At 36.5% G+C, this 17,974-nt stretch overlaps 1 protein-coding gene and 1 long non-coding RNA gene across 6 annotated transcripts in view; one reads left to right on the top strand and one right to left on the bottom strand.

The window, feature by feature from the left end:
• STXBP4 (syntaxin binding protein 4) overlaps nt 1-17,974 on the bottom strand; it is a 73,293-nt gene that overhangs the window by 4,786 nt on the left and 50,533 nt on the right. For all 5 annotated transcript variants that reach the window (XM_068654519.1, XM_068654520.1, XM_068654517.1 and 2 more), the window contains one exon: nt 13,062-13,119. In XM_068654519.1, the coding sequence (XP_068510620.1) occupies nt 13,062-13,119 (58 nt within the window). The remainder of the gene's footprint in view (nt 1-13,061; nt 13,120-17,974) is intronic.
• The window catches only part of LOC137841540 (uncharacterized), a 31,402-nt gene continuing 24,773 nt past the window's right edge, over nt 11,346-17,974 (top strand). Inside the window, exons 1-3 of the long non-coding RNA XR_011088649.1 lie at nt 11,346-12,395; nt 13,494-13,694; nt 14,477-14,615. This is a non-coding gene — a long non-coding RNA (uncharacterized lncRNA). The remainder of the gene's footprint in view (nt 12,396-13,493; nt 13,695-14,476; nt 14,616-17,974) is intronic.

Consider the following 17,974-nt stretch of genomic DNA (forward strand, 5'->3'; position numbering starts at 1 on the left):
GTAGCTAGAGCAAACATAGCGCAGCAGACACTTCTCAAGTACAGTAACCATTGTAATGATTTAATTCTAAGAAAGTGGATGTACCATTTTTACTAGCAATGAACACAACTTTCACTGTTTGCCTTTAGAAAGTATGGCAATAACCAGTATGAAAAATATGAAGACAGTCCTTATACAATATTTTATGAGATAACTGTGAATAAAACGTGCTTTTAAGAGGAAATCTATCTAATGAAGAGCATCATTCCCATTATTCCCCAACACAGAGAAACATGTATTTATATTTATATTATAAATATATTTGTATTTGTAAATCTACTAAGGAAAATGCCTTTGCTATACTTTTCTGCAATGTTTTCTGTAATGTCAGCAAATGCCATCAACATATTTTTTTCATTAAAAAAAATCAGTCATGATAGCTTATCACTGAAGTTAGCACTCTAAATTAAAGTCTCAGCCCGTGATATCATTTATCTCCATTAAGACACGAACTCCTTCCAACACCTGCAGAATCACAGGAGCTGAACGAACTAGACTCCATCCATTCCATCTATGCCAATGTCAAATTTATTGCCTGCAGTACTATCTTCCATGTTTATATTGCCTCCTTTTACCAAGCCATTTCTCAGCAATCCATTACTGAATTTAAACAAGAACCAAATTATTTTAAAATCTTATTTTTTTTCTCATTTGATCTTCCCCTGTAGCATGCCTTGACCTGTGGTGTACCTATATCATTAGCTCTGTTTTCTCATGAGCATGCAGTATCAGTCCTGTGAAAGGGGAGATACTGCATAGGGGTAGAGGAGTTATGGAAAGAAGCATTCATGAGTCTTTGATGTAACCAATTAAAAATTATTTGTTAAGTGTTTATTATTCAGAAGATTTGCCTTGTACATTAGGACAGGAAGCAAATGACAGCATGCCTAACTTTTTGCTAACCGTTTTAAGAACCTGATTTTGTTCTTATACACATAAATGTAAAAAATCTTTTATCCTTTAATAATGTTGCATTGTGGCACTAAAATGCGGAATAAAATTGTCTATATTCAGTGGCATAACATTGGTTAATCAACAGTATGACAGAAGAAAACTAGTTTTCATCCAGTTTCAAAATCCGAGGCCAAATTTTGCTCTAATGTCAATTAACTGCAAAAGCTTCTGATAGTTCTTCAGTTCTTTTAAACTAGCACTAGATTTATCCCATGAATGCTTCTTGTAGGACAGTTTGTTTTAAACCCTTTGTTAAAATCCTTACTAGGAAAAGAACTCTTATAAATAAACATTAAGTCCAGATAACATGTCTCCCATTGTAGAAAGACACACACAATATGCACAGATTATTTAGGTAAAGAATAAATATATAAACCCCTGGCTATTTATTTTTAGCTCCCCACAAGTGCTGTGGCTAAAGAGCTTTGACATAATCAGTCCAAAGAGATAATCCCAGATTTACTGGTTTGCAGAACATTCCTGTATTAGAAATACATCCTCTCTGATGTGTGTGTTAGGGCCATCAGTATGAGCTAGAGGGAATTCAAACCTACCTCCAGGCTTTGCCTAATTTAAGAAACTGTTCTGAATATTAAAAGATATAGAAAGCCAGCACTACACATTCTAAATGTAAAATGTGTTCCGTTTGCAAATGTTCTTGTTCAAAAGATTCATTTCAAATTTTCTGAGCAATTAACAATATCTAAAGACTTGCAGGTTTTCAAACAAGTCATTGCCATCAGAGGGAAACCAAAGTTATTGTTAGAAACCAAAAACATTTGATCTTGAAATATGTCAGTAGCTTAGTTTATCTTCTTAACATTACCAAATTACAGGAAAAATTTTAGAGCTTGGAAAAACAAAACATGAGATCATTTTTTTTTTTTTTTTCTGGCAAAGAAATGGTAGTGAATTATTTAAAATCCCAATATAATTACCCTCCTTATGGCTCTTACTTCTTTGCAAGGAAAATGATTTCTTTTAAAATGAGAACTTAAGGCAGTCATTCAAGAAAAGCATAATTCAAAGAAAATTCTAAGACAAAATTGTGTAAAACGTCTGTGTCTTTGTTAGGTTTTGAACATAATCAAAATGCTAAAAACTTTGCGTTCACCTTAAAGTGAATTCTCCAATTAGGGCTAATCTCTGGATCCTAACAGGGGACTGTGAAGAGTCTTGCAGACTACACAGCTGCTGTAAGTCACTGTGCAGGATGCTAAACCACAATGCAGTCGTGCAGTATTCTTTGGAGTTTTGTTTTTCTTTTGACATGGGACCACAGCCATTAACACCTGGCTGAATTTTTCCACCAGGATTACTTAAAAGGAGCAATCTGGTGCAAGACCCATTTGTCTTTTGAGGAACAGATACTGGGAGGCTCTGCAAGGAATAACTAGTTCTTAGCTATAACTAAAGAATTTTAATTTTGTAAATAAAGGATTATAATAAAATAAAACAACCAAGTGAAGTTGATGCAAGTAAAATCAATCAAAGAGCATTTGGGAAAGACATTTTCCAGGCTTGGAACCTACAGGTAATTTGGGAAGGGTTTTTGTATTGTATTTATGAAAAATCGTATGATTTGAAATTAAACCTTCTTCCCCCCCCCCTCCCTCTTTTGTTAAAATTGGTTTAAAACTGGACCCTCTTTCAATGCACGGAACATACACAGCATATAACAGTAGTCCCAGGGAGATGCTAGGCCCTGGAAGGTGGCAGTGACCTTACCTTTTATTGGCTGTAATAAGATTGAGAGCACTTGTCACTTCTTGGAACTGTGTCCTAAGGTGCCATAATTTTATTATTATAATTATTTGTATTTCCTTCAGGGACTGAAGATTTTGCTTGAACAGTAATTAGAAATTGAGGGATATAAGGTGAAACTCCAGATGAACCTTTTGTCATTTATTCCTTGATAAAACAATTATCCACTAAGAAAAATCTATGGGCACTTTCAGAAGGCAGTTACCACTAGGATGATTTGTTCATCTAAATAATGTGCTAGATCATTAAAAATTATTCCCAACAAACTAATAGGCTAGTTGAAAATGAAAACAGTTCTAATGGTAGATCTGAGCAAAGGCTGAATAAGCCCAAAGGTTTGAGCGACAGGATATGCAATCTTGCAGTTTTAAACCATGACCTGAAATCTACCTCACCCTGGTATTAGCCATCTGCTATTACCCTAAAAGTGCTCTTTAAAAATATGCAGTACCTCACAATCCTGCGTCTGTTAAGTAAACATCATAAAAACTCCAGTGCAGTATTTCTGCAGCAGCAGCAGACCACACAGACCAGCAGCGTTAGCTTTGTTCATCCGGCCCTGCTACCACCGCTCCAACAGGGAGGGACAACCCATCCTCTTCTCAGGGTGCCCTGGGGTCCGTCAGCCTGCCCCCCTGCTACACCCATCCTGCACGGGACACAGGGGGCCTTTTGTACAAACACGCTCAGTTTGCATCAGTCCTGTGGGCCTGGTACCTTGGTAAGCAGAATTGGGCCAAGATGATATAAGTTTTTTCCTACTACAGCCTAGAGCACGCTCAAGGGTTATTTAAACTAGGTGTGTACTGAAATGCATTAAAGCCTGAGTGCCTCAGAAGAAACACATACAGAAAAGAACCCTGCTGTGCATTGTTCTGCTTCTGATGGCTTTCTCAAAACCCAGGAAGACCTCAGGAACACATGGCTTAGCCAAACACATTAGCTTAAGTGCCAAATCTTGCCCCAACACAGGAAACCTTACTAGGAGTACAAATTCCAAATTTCCAGTTCTATTTGTAGCAGTAATATCCAAGTGAATGGATGAAAACAAGACCTCTGATCACACCAGTCTAAGAGTAAAATTACCCAGCAGAGGTAACAGAAATCAACACACTGATTGCAGTGGGATTTACAAGTCTTGAGCAATGTAATTTCAGCTTCAAGTATTTCCTCACTGAGGAAACGTTAACAGATGTCTTATATGATAGACCAGAACCTGGACAGTGTGTGCAGCGTGTGTGGAAACTGAAAGAATGTTTCTCCATTTTGGTTCTTGAAATTAAAAAACAAACAACCACTCAGGAAAAAAAATTACCCAACCAAAAGCAGCTTAAGGTCTTAACATTCTTGTATTACAAGATCATGTTATCATAAAATCCAATGCCAAGTTTCCTAGTTTTACATCTGAGGCCATTTTCCTTATAGTCATGCAACAGGATTTCAGTGGACATCAGAGTAACTGAATTCCCCACAACTTGATTATCTGGCAAAAAAACACTTCCAAACCTTAGAAATTATTTTGAATTTTCATCTTATCCCAGCTATCCTTAAGCCCTCATGATTTTTTAGTTAGCAAAATGTCTTACACTAAATCACTGCTGTTTCTTTTAATGTCTTGTTTTCATTCAACAATGACAGTGAACAAAGAACAACCAGGGGGCACAATTTTTGAAGAGGAACATTACTTCTGTATGTATTTATTCCTAGCAACCAATTTTAGACACAGCAAAGGGGCAGGTATTCAGATGCGAGACATTAAGACTTTGTGAAAATAAAAGTTCTCTGAGATGTCACAAGCTGGACATCCAAAAATCAAAAGGAAATATGTCAGGATTACCCAAATTCTTACAGTTACATCTGAAAGTGTTTCAACTGATGTTGAGTTGATGTATACAGAGTTTTAGAATGTTATGCTTTAAAAGTAGTAGTAATAGTTAGAACTTGGTTAGCCTGAGCCAGCTTTATTTAAATATTTGCAAATTCTTGTGACTATAGAACTATTCTTTCCTCTCTTTTTAGATAGGAAGGTTTGAGGATGACAGGTAAAAGGAATTATTTTCAAAGCAACTTCTATTTCTGAGTGATGTGTAAAAAAGGAAAGGCCCAATTTCACAGATGTAAAAAACTGCATCATTCTTTGAACTCAGTGGAAACAGAATACTCCATGCCTCAAAATATCCATTCCTGCTCACAAACCATCAAAGTTAGTAAGATGGGGACACCCACAATAATGATTTTGATAAATATCAACTTTGGTGCAACTAACTTGCCTACCACTATGGAGGGAGTTAGAAGCAGAGCTGGTCCTGGGTTCAGTCCAGGGGGATTTCAATTGCATGTTCAGTACAGCAGAGCACAGTTTTTCTTAGCTTGCTACTCTCAAGTCACTGAAACATAAATGTTAGTGGGACATACAAAAGTTTACTCCTAGATCATCTCTGCTATAATTTGAACTTTATTGAACTTGATTTCTTCTAAGAAAGGCCACTCCAACCATTACTTAGAGAACCTACACTTAACTAGTATATTGTAATGCACTAGCATACATGTATACTGTAATGGAATAGTAGAGGAAAAGCTGAACACACATCAATATGTTAGCTTTTGGGGTTCTTTCTTTATAATGCAGTAGAAATGTAGAGTACGCTTCTCAAAGGAACAGCTTTGTTTTTTTCAATTTAGTATAGAGTATGTAAAATCAACTGTGATTTATTTTCCTTTTATGATGATACCTTTAGCTCTAGTGCTGTAAAACATCAATGTTTATACTACAGAAGTTCATCTATCACACATGCTTTGCTATTCTTAGTTCAGTCATAAAATCATAAACAGTTTCTGTGAATGCCCAGCTTTCAGTAAAATTAATGATGGCTCTTTCCCAAGCAAAACCAAACAAAATAGAATAAGATAAAGTAAGTATGATTTGTTATTTTTCAAAGTGGAAGCTTGATTTGTTAGATATCATTTCAAAAGCTACCAGAATGCATCATGTGTGTTTTTATTAATCTGCATTTTAAGTATTGTTTGGCTTTAGGTTGCTACTGAACGTGAACGAAATTCCATTCTGTTATCCTGATACATGGTCAGAGCACCTTCAGTGCCTCTTTTGTCACACTGAAGTATGCAATGCTTCAATGTGAAGCCTCTGATTTCTAGGTAAATTACTGAAAGATAATACTAAATCAAACATTACTGTTTCCTTTTTTGCTCTATGATAGAAAACATCACAGGCCCTAACTTATCTAATGGAAAACATCCCGAAAGATTAACATCTTTGGGAACTTCTACTTGTCTTTCAGGCAAATTTAAGTTAAGATAAATGTTCTTGAGAAAAGTAACAGTTAATTTGGAATAGGTGGAATCTAGCCCTATTAAAAAGCTAGAAAAACAGTGTTTACAGGGGCAAAATTCACAGCTGGTCCTTACAAACTGTATACATATGCAAGGAGTGGGTGGGAGTGGGAGGGAGAATAGCAAGGCCCTACCTAATTTTAGGTGCCAGTCTCATGATACAGAGCTGCCATATGTTAAAGGTGAACATAGTGGGAGGATGGAAGAGCTTAACTCTGATGGCTTTTCTGGCGAAAAAAATCAGTGTCCCAGCAATGCTTTTTTACACTGTTCCTGTGTGATTCTAAACAACCAGTGTATATTAATTAATTAGCATATTTGACACTCCATTTGGGGAGCAAAATTCTGGATAGACTCTTTTGCCTATTATAAAAATCAAACTCAGAAGTCACAAAATCACAAAATCCATTCAATGACAGAACATGCTGTCTTTCTGTTTGCACTGGTGCTGTGCTGTGATTTTGACAGGACTTTAATTCCAGACCATAAAACAAAAGTGAAATTTTGTTCTAGCAGTGGTTACAACACTTACTAAACTCACTCAACACTGCTTGTGAACTAAACTTGGGCAAAAATGACCACATAATTAGCTTTAAAAGTGAACAAGATTTACTTTCTCTTACAAAACTTTTCCCATCCTAATGCCACCCAGCCGATTGCTAAGTGCCTATACATCTGAATGCAGGTGAGATAAGGGCTCATTTGCCCTTTGCTGTTTCTGGCCTTACAGATAAAATTTCTATTCAGGGCAGGAATTTCTACCAGAACATCAGTAATTGAATTTGTCACAACAGAAGAACAGTCTTAACCATCTAATTGGTAAAACTCATTAATATCCAACTTCTTTACCTTATTATGTGGGATCTCTTCAATATACTGGTCCCCCAAGGTCAAGACAAACATTAGAAAAATTGGAGAGGATTCAGTGGAGAATCACCAAGATGACTAGAGGGGTTGGAGAACTTGGCACACAAAGAATGGTTGAAGGAACTGGGTTTGTTCAGCCTAGACAAGAGAAAGCTTGGGGAGGTGGAATCGAAGTCTTCTAGTACCTGAACAGTAGTTATACAGCAAATGGAGGCACTCTTACAAGGACATATGGTGACAGACAGGAGGAAATGGACATAATTTCCATCAGGAGAAATTCTACCTAGATTAAAAAAAAAAAAATAAAAAATCTTCACTGTGAGAATAATTAAATATTGGAATAGGGCGTTTGGGATAGGTGGTGGAATCTCCAACACTGGATATATTCAAGACTTCGTTTGTATAATTTATTCTTCAACCGAAGGCTTGACTAGCTGATCTCCAGATTTATTGCAATCTAGACTTTTCTATGATTTTCTTCTCTGATTTTGGAATTGCAATAGACTGCTGAAAACCCCATTGGGCTAACCCATTTAAGTTAATGAGGACAGAATCTCAATTATTCTGGATTGAATTTGCTGATATAAACAGGAATAGAAATACCAAGTGTAAATTGGGAAGGAAACAGACACCAGTAATGCATTTCTATTATACATCAACTGACGGGCCATGAATCTGGGCCCATGTGTGAATGACTGATGGTATTGCTACATGCAAAATAAAATAGTGCTTGCCTCTCCTTTATTTTAAAGCACACCATTTCAAAACATTATTTCAACACGTATCTCTGGCCAAATTAAACTTTTACTGTCCAGCAGGAGGAAAGCACAGCTATACTACCAATGAAGCTGATCACTGCCTTTTAGTCTACTGGTGTAATTTTTGTCCTCTTGATAACTGTCAATTTATATTTGTTAGACATTTGAAGTTCTTTATCTCCAATGCATACTGAGATGCAGCTCAGAGAGACTTACATTACTGTCTGATACTTCATGGTAAATCAGAGAGGCTTACATTACTGTCTGATATTTCATGGTAAATTTATACACATGACCTTAATGCCTAGCACCGAATCGTGTGAGTTTATGACACTAGCTGTCTAAAAGCTAATTTTCTCACACTTGCCAGTACTTTTTGACTGATCCTTAGCAATCTGGTTGATTTATTATAATTTACTGAGAGACTGAAATGATTTGCTGAGTAGAAGAGGTGATTTCAAAAATTGACTTGAGGTGAGTATTGGTGGACAAGAAGCAGCTTTCTCTTATAGGTGGAGAGCAGTTCAGCGTTTTAGGAATATAGCCATGTAAATGTTTTATTCATGTCAGTTATTCACATAAGTGGGTTTCACTTTAGTGTGTAACACAAGCCAGCTGGTTTGCTTCTTTTAAACTCTGATTTCTCATGCACTTCATATTGCTACACCCCCTTCAGAGATATTTATGGAAATTTCACAGCAAGCTGTCTCAAGCTTATGCGCTATTAAAATTCCATTCTGGGGTGTTTACTGCATTAGATTTATAACATATAGATTTATGGACTCAACTAGCTGATGGCCTAATAAAACACATTGGAACTGAAGGCAACTACTAATTAAAATAATATTTGATTGTCTTCAGCATGTTGTAAAACTGCTGTGGATTTGAATAGAGCCACCGCAGCTTCTGTATTGTGTCATAGCATAACTGCATAGGAAAAAGCACAATCCACATATAAGATCAGCTAAATTGTGGCTACACTTAGTGAATTATAACACGTTTTTCTATCTGTATACACTGGAGTGGGCTAGTGTTGAAATAACTCTTAATGCCCTCAAAGATTTGGCTGTTCTAAACAGCAGAGAACAAAAGGATTGAAATTCGCAGCTAAAGAGAACAAGTTTATAGTACCGGTACCAGGACAGTAAAGTATCAACTATTCTGCTAATCCTCATTTAAATGATTTGATTAACTGCTACTGAAAAGGATCAGCTGATAAAGATGGAAGTCAAGCTACGTTCCTCCTAGAAAAAGATATTTTCAACATTAGGTAGAGTTTTCATCTTGAAATCTCTACCAAACTGTTAGAAACAAGAGACTTTTGTAACCCTTAGTCCTTGCTCTAAATAGTTAACTTCCCAGATGGACTTCATGCACATTACAAAGAGTAGTGAGAGGTATGAATTTTCAAGCATAGGAAAAGCCTAGTTTACGCTCTGTACAAACATTTGGCACCAGTCATGTAAGCAATGCTAGGAAATAGGTAAAAAGGAATATTAATTATTGTGATGTCTTATTCCAATGTTCAGTTAATTCCATTCTAATGAACTCAATTAAGACCTCTTAACAAATGTGGTTGTTCCATTCAAAAGAACACGGAGGGAGATTTCATTCCCTTCTCTGCAATTAGAACAGATAAATATTCCTTGCCTGCCGCATAAAGACTGTCATGAAGAACTGCATAGGACAGATTACAGAAGGTAACAACGATGAAAAACGTGAGCTCCTATCACTTGTAATGCCAGGAGCACATGAAGAAGAGGGAAGAACATTTATGATCCGTTATTGATCAAAGGTCAGATATGCAAAAATTCCTTAAAAAGCATGTTCATGTGATCTACTCAGTTCTAATCTGTAGTTTCAACATGCAGAGACAATATGAGAAACATGAAGTTTTGTGAAATTAGGATTCCACCACCTAGACTAGCTGAGATTCTACTGTTACTAATAAGCACCTTATTGTTACAGCTGCAACAGTTCAGCATCCAAGTGCAGATCTTAAAAGAAATTTCTTGAGCACATTTAGCAAATTTAGCTTCTGCTGAGTCATCCAGATAAGCACTTGTATGAAAAACACAAGTAACAAAACCAGAAAAAAAAAGAGAAGAGGGAAAGTGTCTCAAGAATGTGAGAATTCTTCTATTCTATTGCTAAATTGTATTTCTATTATATAATTTGTATAATACTATCTTCAAGCTCATTTTCCAATTATGCTGGCATAAACCTGTATTTCAAACGTTTTATCTAGGACAGAATCCAGCATTCACCTTAACCCTCCAACTGTGCTGTAATGGCTCCCTTTATCAACAGATGGAGACCAAGGGAACAGTCCTCTACTTTCACAGCAGCTCTCATACTTATTTCCATTGCAATGAAATTGGCTATTGATTCATTTTAATTTCCTTTATTTTTCTACATAAAGTTATTTTTCTTCTTCTTTTTTTTTTTTTTTTTGGTATAAATCCCAGAATTTACATCTATCTGAAAATGAAAGCCACGTTTTGATTAGAGCTTGAAAGTGTTATCATATATGGTGTGTTTGGAAACCTCTGCAAAAAAAAAAATCTCGTCTGCTTTAATACAACTAGCTCGAGGCACCATGGGGTGAATTGAGGACAACAGAACAGTGTGCTTGAAAAAAGAAAAAAAAAATGTCCCTGCTTTTCTTGGCTAGCTAATACATAAACTTCAACATGACTTGTGCAAGAGTTTGGGATAAAAGTAATTGTATCTCAGTGCAAAGATTTGCTGCCCTTCCTGTCTTTTAAGAAGTGAGTCCACCTGCAAAATAGCGTCTTCATCATAACTTTAAGAATTAAAGAATATGTAAATTTCAGCAGCCAGAATATCTAACTATTAATTAAACAATGATTCATGAGATATATGGAATGGAGATGATTTTTTTTTTTCAGCAATTGTTTCAATCTGTTGGAGGAATAATAAAGAAAACTATTATATGAATTAGTTACCAGTATACTGGGGGGAGGGGGGAAGGGCACACTGTGCTATTCATTTCCAGAAGCTTCTGGAAGATACAGTGAGCTACTTTTTTTCATGCACTTCTTCTTCTAGAACCTGGGAACACAATGGAAAAGAACCTTCCCTAACATATACCACAAATCCCTATAGCTTTTATCAAGTAGGTCTTTCCAAAGAAGCTTCCAATTCTCTACCTGTAAGACATTAGCAGGATATAAACCATAATTTTGAGTTGGTAAATAATGAATTTACACAGCTTTTTTTAAATTATTCTAGTCTTTTAGAAATCATTACAGAAATCTTATAGTTAAGGAAAGCAAAAAAGCAAAAAATAAGGTTTCAATCTTAGTGCTTTTCTTTCACATGATCGCCTCTTCTGATGATTACTAATTTAAAGCTTTCGTAGATGTTTTCTTTATGCTTTAGATACTCTGTTATTGTAGCATCAATATCACCTTTCCTCTAATCTCTGAAGAGTTTGAAAATTTGTTTGCAATAGCTTCCAAAAAAATGCAGGTATCTCTCGATACAGACATATTTTTCTGTATTTTTTTCTTTTGGGGGAAAGGAGGGGGAGGTAACAACCACTCACTATTACAATTACTACATTATTAGTTAGCTTAATCTTTGGCACCCTCTTTAAAATGTATAAAGCAAAGCCTACGGAAACTGCAACTGTAGGTATAATTTATAACTTTCATAGGGTAGAAATCAAGAACAAAAACAGTATATATGCAGAATACAAAAGAAGACTTTTGCAAGAGGTACAGCTTCAGTGGCATTATCAATGGAATAAAAGTTGCTTAACCTGCAGCCAATGACAACGTGAAATGTCAATCTGTGATACCAAGTTTGTAAACTGCTGTTTAGTATTTTAAGTGTAAAGTCTAGATTATGAGGATTTTTCTTCTAAATGGTATAGCACTTGGAAATCTCTTGATTCTTTTATAATTTTAACTAAATGATTTCAGTCCTGTTCATTCATCATCTAGCAGCAACAGAACTTATGAAGCAAGAACTTATGAAGCAGGATATGTCATCAAGAAAAAAACATCAATGGCTAGAGATAGTTCAGAGACAAGGCAGAACTAACTGTTAAAGGAGTTCCCGTCAAGACACCCATTCAGGACAGGAGATAAAATGAAAATTACTAATGTTCTAGTTATAATGCACTATGAGGTGTGCTGGCAGAATCAGAGGAGCAGACACAAAACGCCAGGTACTAGTTCAGCTGATGAATTTGGTAAGACTCTTGGACTTTGTGCTCCTTAAAGCCACAATGGAACTGAAATCCATGGATTAAATGAGACTTGTTATTTTCTCAAAATATGTCTCTGTCCTGGTTTCAGTTAGAACAGAGTTAATTTTCTTCCTAGTAGCTGGTAGAATGCTATGTTTTGGGTTAGGATGAGAAGAGTGCTGATAACACCCCGATGTTTTAATTGCTGCAGAGCAGTGCTTATACTAAGCCAAGGACGTCTCAGCTTCTTGCTCTGTCCTGCCAACGGGCAGGCTGGGGGTGCAGCAAGAGCTGGGAGGGGACAGACCCAGGACAGGTGACCCAAACTAGCCAAAGGGGTATTCCATACCATCTGACGTCATGCTGAACAATATATAGGGGTGGCTAGCCAGGGGGAGGGGGCCAGACTGCTCGGGGTTAGGCTGGGCATCGGTCTGCGAGTGGTGAGGAATTGCATTGTGCATCGCTTGTTTGTACACATTATTATTAGTAGTACTATTATCATCATTGTACTATTATTATTATTGTTATTATTATTTTCCTGTCTTATTAAACTGTCTTTATTTCAACTCATGGGCTTCACTTTCCATTTCTCTCCCCCATCCCAGTGAGGGAGGGGGGAGGGTGAGTGAATGGCTCTGTGGTGTTTAGCTGCCGGCCGGGTTAAACCACGACAGTCTCTTAGAATTCTTCCATCTCCCCCAGATTAAGAACATTTAAGAATGCATATATATACTTGTAAAGCTTTTAGGGAATGAGATTTTTTTCCATATCTCCTAGGTCCATTAGAGGGTCAGACTCAACAAGGGAAGTTCTCAGTATTGTGGACTGGGGGTTTCAAAGACATCTGAAGAATTGAGTCACACAGTTCTCACTGAATTTCAGTTGTATTTCTGACTAAGCCCTCTAGGACCGTCTGGACAGTGCACTACTAAACCACAGGAAAGAACAAGTGATGTTGGTAATAAAGACGGACAGAAAACACGTGAACATTTTCGTTAGCTTGCCTTTTTTTTTTTTTTCTCCCTGTTAATTCTGAGTTTAAAAATGCATTTAGTTTGATGGGCTTTTTTTTCAGCTCTGACCCATTTTCCCTCAGAAATACTCACTTGATGAAGTATTTGATTCCATCTGCTGTATAAGCTTCTTCCCATCCATATGGTAGACCTATGACAAAATAAAGAAATAAGATGTCTCAAAGTTTAGGTGACACAAGGTTTTGAAGTGGTGTAAGTTCAAGCCATCTCACAGAATGATTACAAAAGAATTCTCACTCTTTTTGTAGTAGGAAATAATATAAACAATGCAATTTAATAAATATTTGCTGAGCTACAAAGCTATATGCAACTCAACGATACTTCTGCTATTTCTTTTCCAGAAGCTGACAGTTTGGTCAAATTGCAGTGCAGTTAACTCTTTTGAACTTTTTATTGTAATTCACACCCATTAAATAAATAAATAAATAAAAAGGCAAAACAAAAGAAAATAAAAACCAACCATGCCTGCGGTCTACTGAGATCTGTTTTAATTTGTTTTTACAGCTATTACATACAGATGCCAATGACTATATGAGGCAGGAGTTTGGGCTGAATCAAATCCTCTGCTGTCTGGTTTATCACCACCTCCTGTGTTTATACAAAACTCTGGAAATTTAGACGAACTCCAAGATGCTTAGAGAGTCAGAGAAAATACATATAGATATACATGTGTGTACTTTCCTATGTCTACAGATTTTGAAAAAGGTGAATTTTCTAAGTGCATTGCTTACTTTTGTGATTTACACTAACAATTCTTGGAACTAAAATATTTAGCACAGCACCATTTAGCAAAAATTAAAAATGAATTTTGAAGGGATGGTGTTTTTACATGTATTAAGAAACTGCTGCCCTTTTCCCTTTTTTAATTATCAAGCATACTAACCTTGAAAATGCAGTCCTGAATTTTGTTCTTAGTTTAGATGTCCCTTCCATGAGAAAAGTGAGTAATACTCTTAATAGGGCATTATATTATATCACAAAAAAAAAAAAAAAAAAAAAAAAAAAAACACTTTACTTTTTTATTACTACTTGTTCAAAATCAACTGTAGAACTTAAAAAGTGCTGGAAAAAAGAACCATAAGTCAGTGTGTAAAAGTGCTCCCGATGTATGCTTTTGTGACACTATACTGTAATGTAGATAAGGAAAAGTGCAAGGTCTTTTTTTTGTAGATTAGAAATATCTATGAAATTAAAAAATGCACGGAAATAGTTCTGCAAGTACTTTAGCTTAAAAGTCGTCTGGAAATGTTAGTGTTTCAGGAGTTAAACAGTTTTTGTTCAAGCCACAGTCTATCTCAAATACCAGCTCATTAGAACCATCTGTGAGCCTGCTTTAGATTTAAAATTTGTATTTGGATTTGGAGATCGTGCTGGACTGCACGCACCATAGGATGTTTGAAAACTTCATACTGAGGCATGCTCTAAGTGAGCATTTTTTTTTTTTTAAATTCTTTCTTAAAAGGCTTATTTTCTTCTTATTTTCTCAGATTGTCACACCTTTGTCTCTAGTGTGGTCCTTCTCAAAAATCTGGAAAGGGATGACTTCAGTTCTCAAAGACAAACAAAGTTCATTACAGCTACTGAATCATTACTGGCACAACGAAGAAGATACAAACCACCTAAGAGGTAATTATAGCTGTAGGTAGGCACCAAGCAAACAATAATAAGCATGTCTACCAAAACTCCAGAATTCAGAAAGGTAACTTGAGAATTGGTACTTGTAGAACAGCGCCATCACTGTTTTGTACAGCTTGAAAAGCAAAAAGCACACTGATTAACTTTCTCCCTGTCACTTTTACCCCATATTACTTGGTAATCTCAGTTTTTTTCCCATTTTCAGTTTGGCATAAATCTATACAATCTGCTCCTTAAAAGATGCCACCTAGTGCTTTTGAGAGAGAATAATCCACAGCCACTTCCCTTTAAATACATGGTAGTTGCTGTGTAACGGTTTTCAGGCTCTAACTTCTATGAAGGAAGGTAGGAAAAGGGCGTTCGAAGTGATAAATACATTAGACTTGATCACTTGTTCATCCTTTCTATTTAGTCAACATGAATGTTTTCTAATGATCTGAATGGGAGCAGGATTCATCCTTCAATTGCTTCCATTTTCCCTGGCCTTTCCTCATTCCTGCACGAAACATGAATATCCAAAATAAATGACTACACACTTGCTCAGTTATGAATAAAACCTCAGCAGCTGCTCTGTGCTCACCCAGATCCCGTACATCACCTGTTTCATTCAACAGTGATAATTACACTTTTTTCACTAGTAATTTGACTGAACTTATTTCCTTTTTTTTTTCTCTTCTAAATGAAGAATGGAAAGTAGGTAGCAATGATAACCAATGCTCTGTATTCTTTTCTTAACCATGAAAAACTACACTTCTCATACATACTGAATAAATCTGTCAGCTGCAAATAATGCTCTGGAGATATCCCCACAGCTTTATTTGTCTTGCTGACTTTACATGCATTAGGTTTTATGTCCAACTCAGTCTCCATATGCTTCAAAGCTCCACCTACACGTGTTTTTTAATGCCTTTATTTTCAACATTTTCACTCTTTCACTACTAGTCTCACTTCTGTTCCCTTCATGCCCTTCCTTCACTGTTAGATTTGTACTTGTATTTCTTGGTATTTCCCATGGTAGCCAGGAGGCTCTCATGTTTTACACTGTATTTCCCCAGACATCATCTCCACTTACTTCAAGCTCACTTTCTCCATGAATCATTCATAAGCTGATCTACTTCCTAGTGCCATATTTTTTCACCCCCTCCAGGGTCAGAGTTGTTATCTTTCCTAGGATTTGCTTTGAAACATTGCTAAGTTCTCACCTGGAGTAAATGGGAGGTAAAGAAGCTCAAACAGAAATGTAGTCTGAAACATACAGGATATAGCCTATATAAACTGTGGCAATCTTTAGGTTTCCTACATATTTATCATTTCTTCTGTGAATTTCTACATTCTTTGATGAAACTTCATAAATAATATATCTTGGCTGCAGTTGTCTGCATGCATAATCTTTTAAAAAAAGTCAGATTTACTGTATTTAAAAGTAGTTTCCTTACAGCAGAAAATACAAGGCTTTTCGCTATTCAAATATTTGTGATTATTTATCTTTTGCAAGGTAAGGTGAAAATAATAATGCAAAAGTAATTATGCATGCAAACCAAATAGAATACAGTCCAAAGCACCCTTTGCCGAAATAGAACAAATGGTCTTCCAGGGGACCACGTCAGCCAAAACACATTGTAACCTACCATTATTTTGTTCAGAGTATATGCATCTAATTAGGGTTAATGCAAAGAAGAAGTATATAATTTTTTTGTGAAAAAGAAGAACAACAAATCACTTGCTGTTGTACGTGTGCCTGTGTGCCAGCACTGCTGCAGCTGGCACCAGTGCGGCATGGCGGTATCCCTGGTGACTGCTTTCCTTCTCAGCTGCAAGACGCCTGCTGCGATACCCACAGTTGTAAGGTTAGCACTGCGTAAGGGGCAGAGAGTGAAACCCTAGGGACAGCAAATTTTTCCTGATACTTCATAAGGTGTGGATCTCGGGGACCTTTATCACTTCCCTGGGTCAAAAGGACAAAGAAAATGCATCAGCACTGATGGTTGGTTGGTTGCAGTAACAGAAAGACAAACACCAGGCCAAATTATAAACTCGTATAGAGTGACAGAAGTGGAAGATCCTGCCCGTTATTTCTAAGACAGAATGCATATACCCTCCCCTGTGCTTCAGTCCAGCTCTCCTGGAATAAAAGTTGCACACAGCATCATCAATCAAGGTACATCACTAAAGGAACAAGGGGAAAAGCACAGAAATTAGGGAAGAACCTCATTTTATTGGGCAGTTTTCAAACCTGTGAGTAGTGCATAATGTTATTCTTTTTCTTCAATAAGCTAGTTAAGAAATACTATTATATATGTAGAAAAAGAAATGTGGACATCAGCAGATGAGACCGATAAAAGCAGATACCACAGCACAAACACTCAGGTGAAAAAAGCGACAGTTATTTCCCTAACAGCTAAATGCTGCTGTGTTTTATTTTTCTTATTTCTGACAAAATTACTCAAAGAAATGAGAGATTCAGAGACTCTAGTAGGAGTTGATCAAAAATTTACTGTTCACTAGGTTTCTATCTAGATTTGGTCAAAGTGGGACTATTCCGATGATTAAAAAAACAAGTTATATCTTTTGTCAGGGCTAAACAATCTCATGGCTGGAGCATTAAACCACCTCGTCTGGAATTAATGAGGCATCAAGCTTAAAGGATGCAACATCTATCTGGAAGTCAAAAACCACATGGTGCATTTATTCAGTTTCACAATGAACACATTTTTTGACCACCAACAAATAAGAATGTCACTGTTTACGTATCATTTTGCCTAGCTTGGTTTCTGCAATTACACATACATTTTTAAGTAACAGGGCATGATCTACCTCAGAACTAGTGATTTATTTATGTTAAATATTACAATTCTGCAAAATTATGAAGTTTTTGAAGAAATAGTAATTATTTGTTAAAAGTATTTCTGATAGAAAAAGATTCACTAAAGGATGTTATAAACACTTTTCTCCATCTTTTGGTAAATGAGGTTTAGAACTCTGATCTCTTTTCAGCATCTGCCAGTTCAGTCAGATGTGCCTATCAGCACTCAAACCTTCCTCCTGCGGCTTCAATCATAATGCAAAATTCATTAGTGAAGCTCTCCAGGGCCTTTGTCTCTGCTCTCTGAGCTATCTAGGCGATGCAAGGAAAAAGATGGGAAAAGATGGAAAAAAGATGGAAAGCGAAAGATCCAACTTGTTGGTTATCTGATGCCTGGTCTTGGACTCCTGAGTACTACTGGAACATGGGAACATCCCAGATATGAGACTAGAGACCTCTTATGATGCAAGACTGGCAGAGGAACTCCTGAGTGAGTTACGCGATTTGGCACAGCTAAAACAAAAATTTGTGGAGGAATATCCATCTT

This window comes from Anas acuta, chromosome 18 (assembly GCF_963932015.1).
Source record: "Anas acuta chromosome 18, bAnaAcu1.1, whole genome shotgun sequence".
NCBI classification, from domain to species: Eukaryota; Metazoa; Chordata; class Aves; order Anseriformes; family Anatidae; genus Anas; species Anas acuta.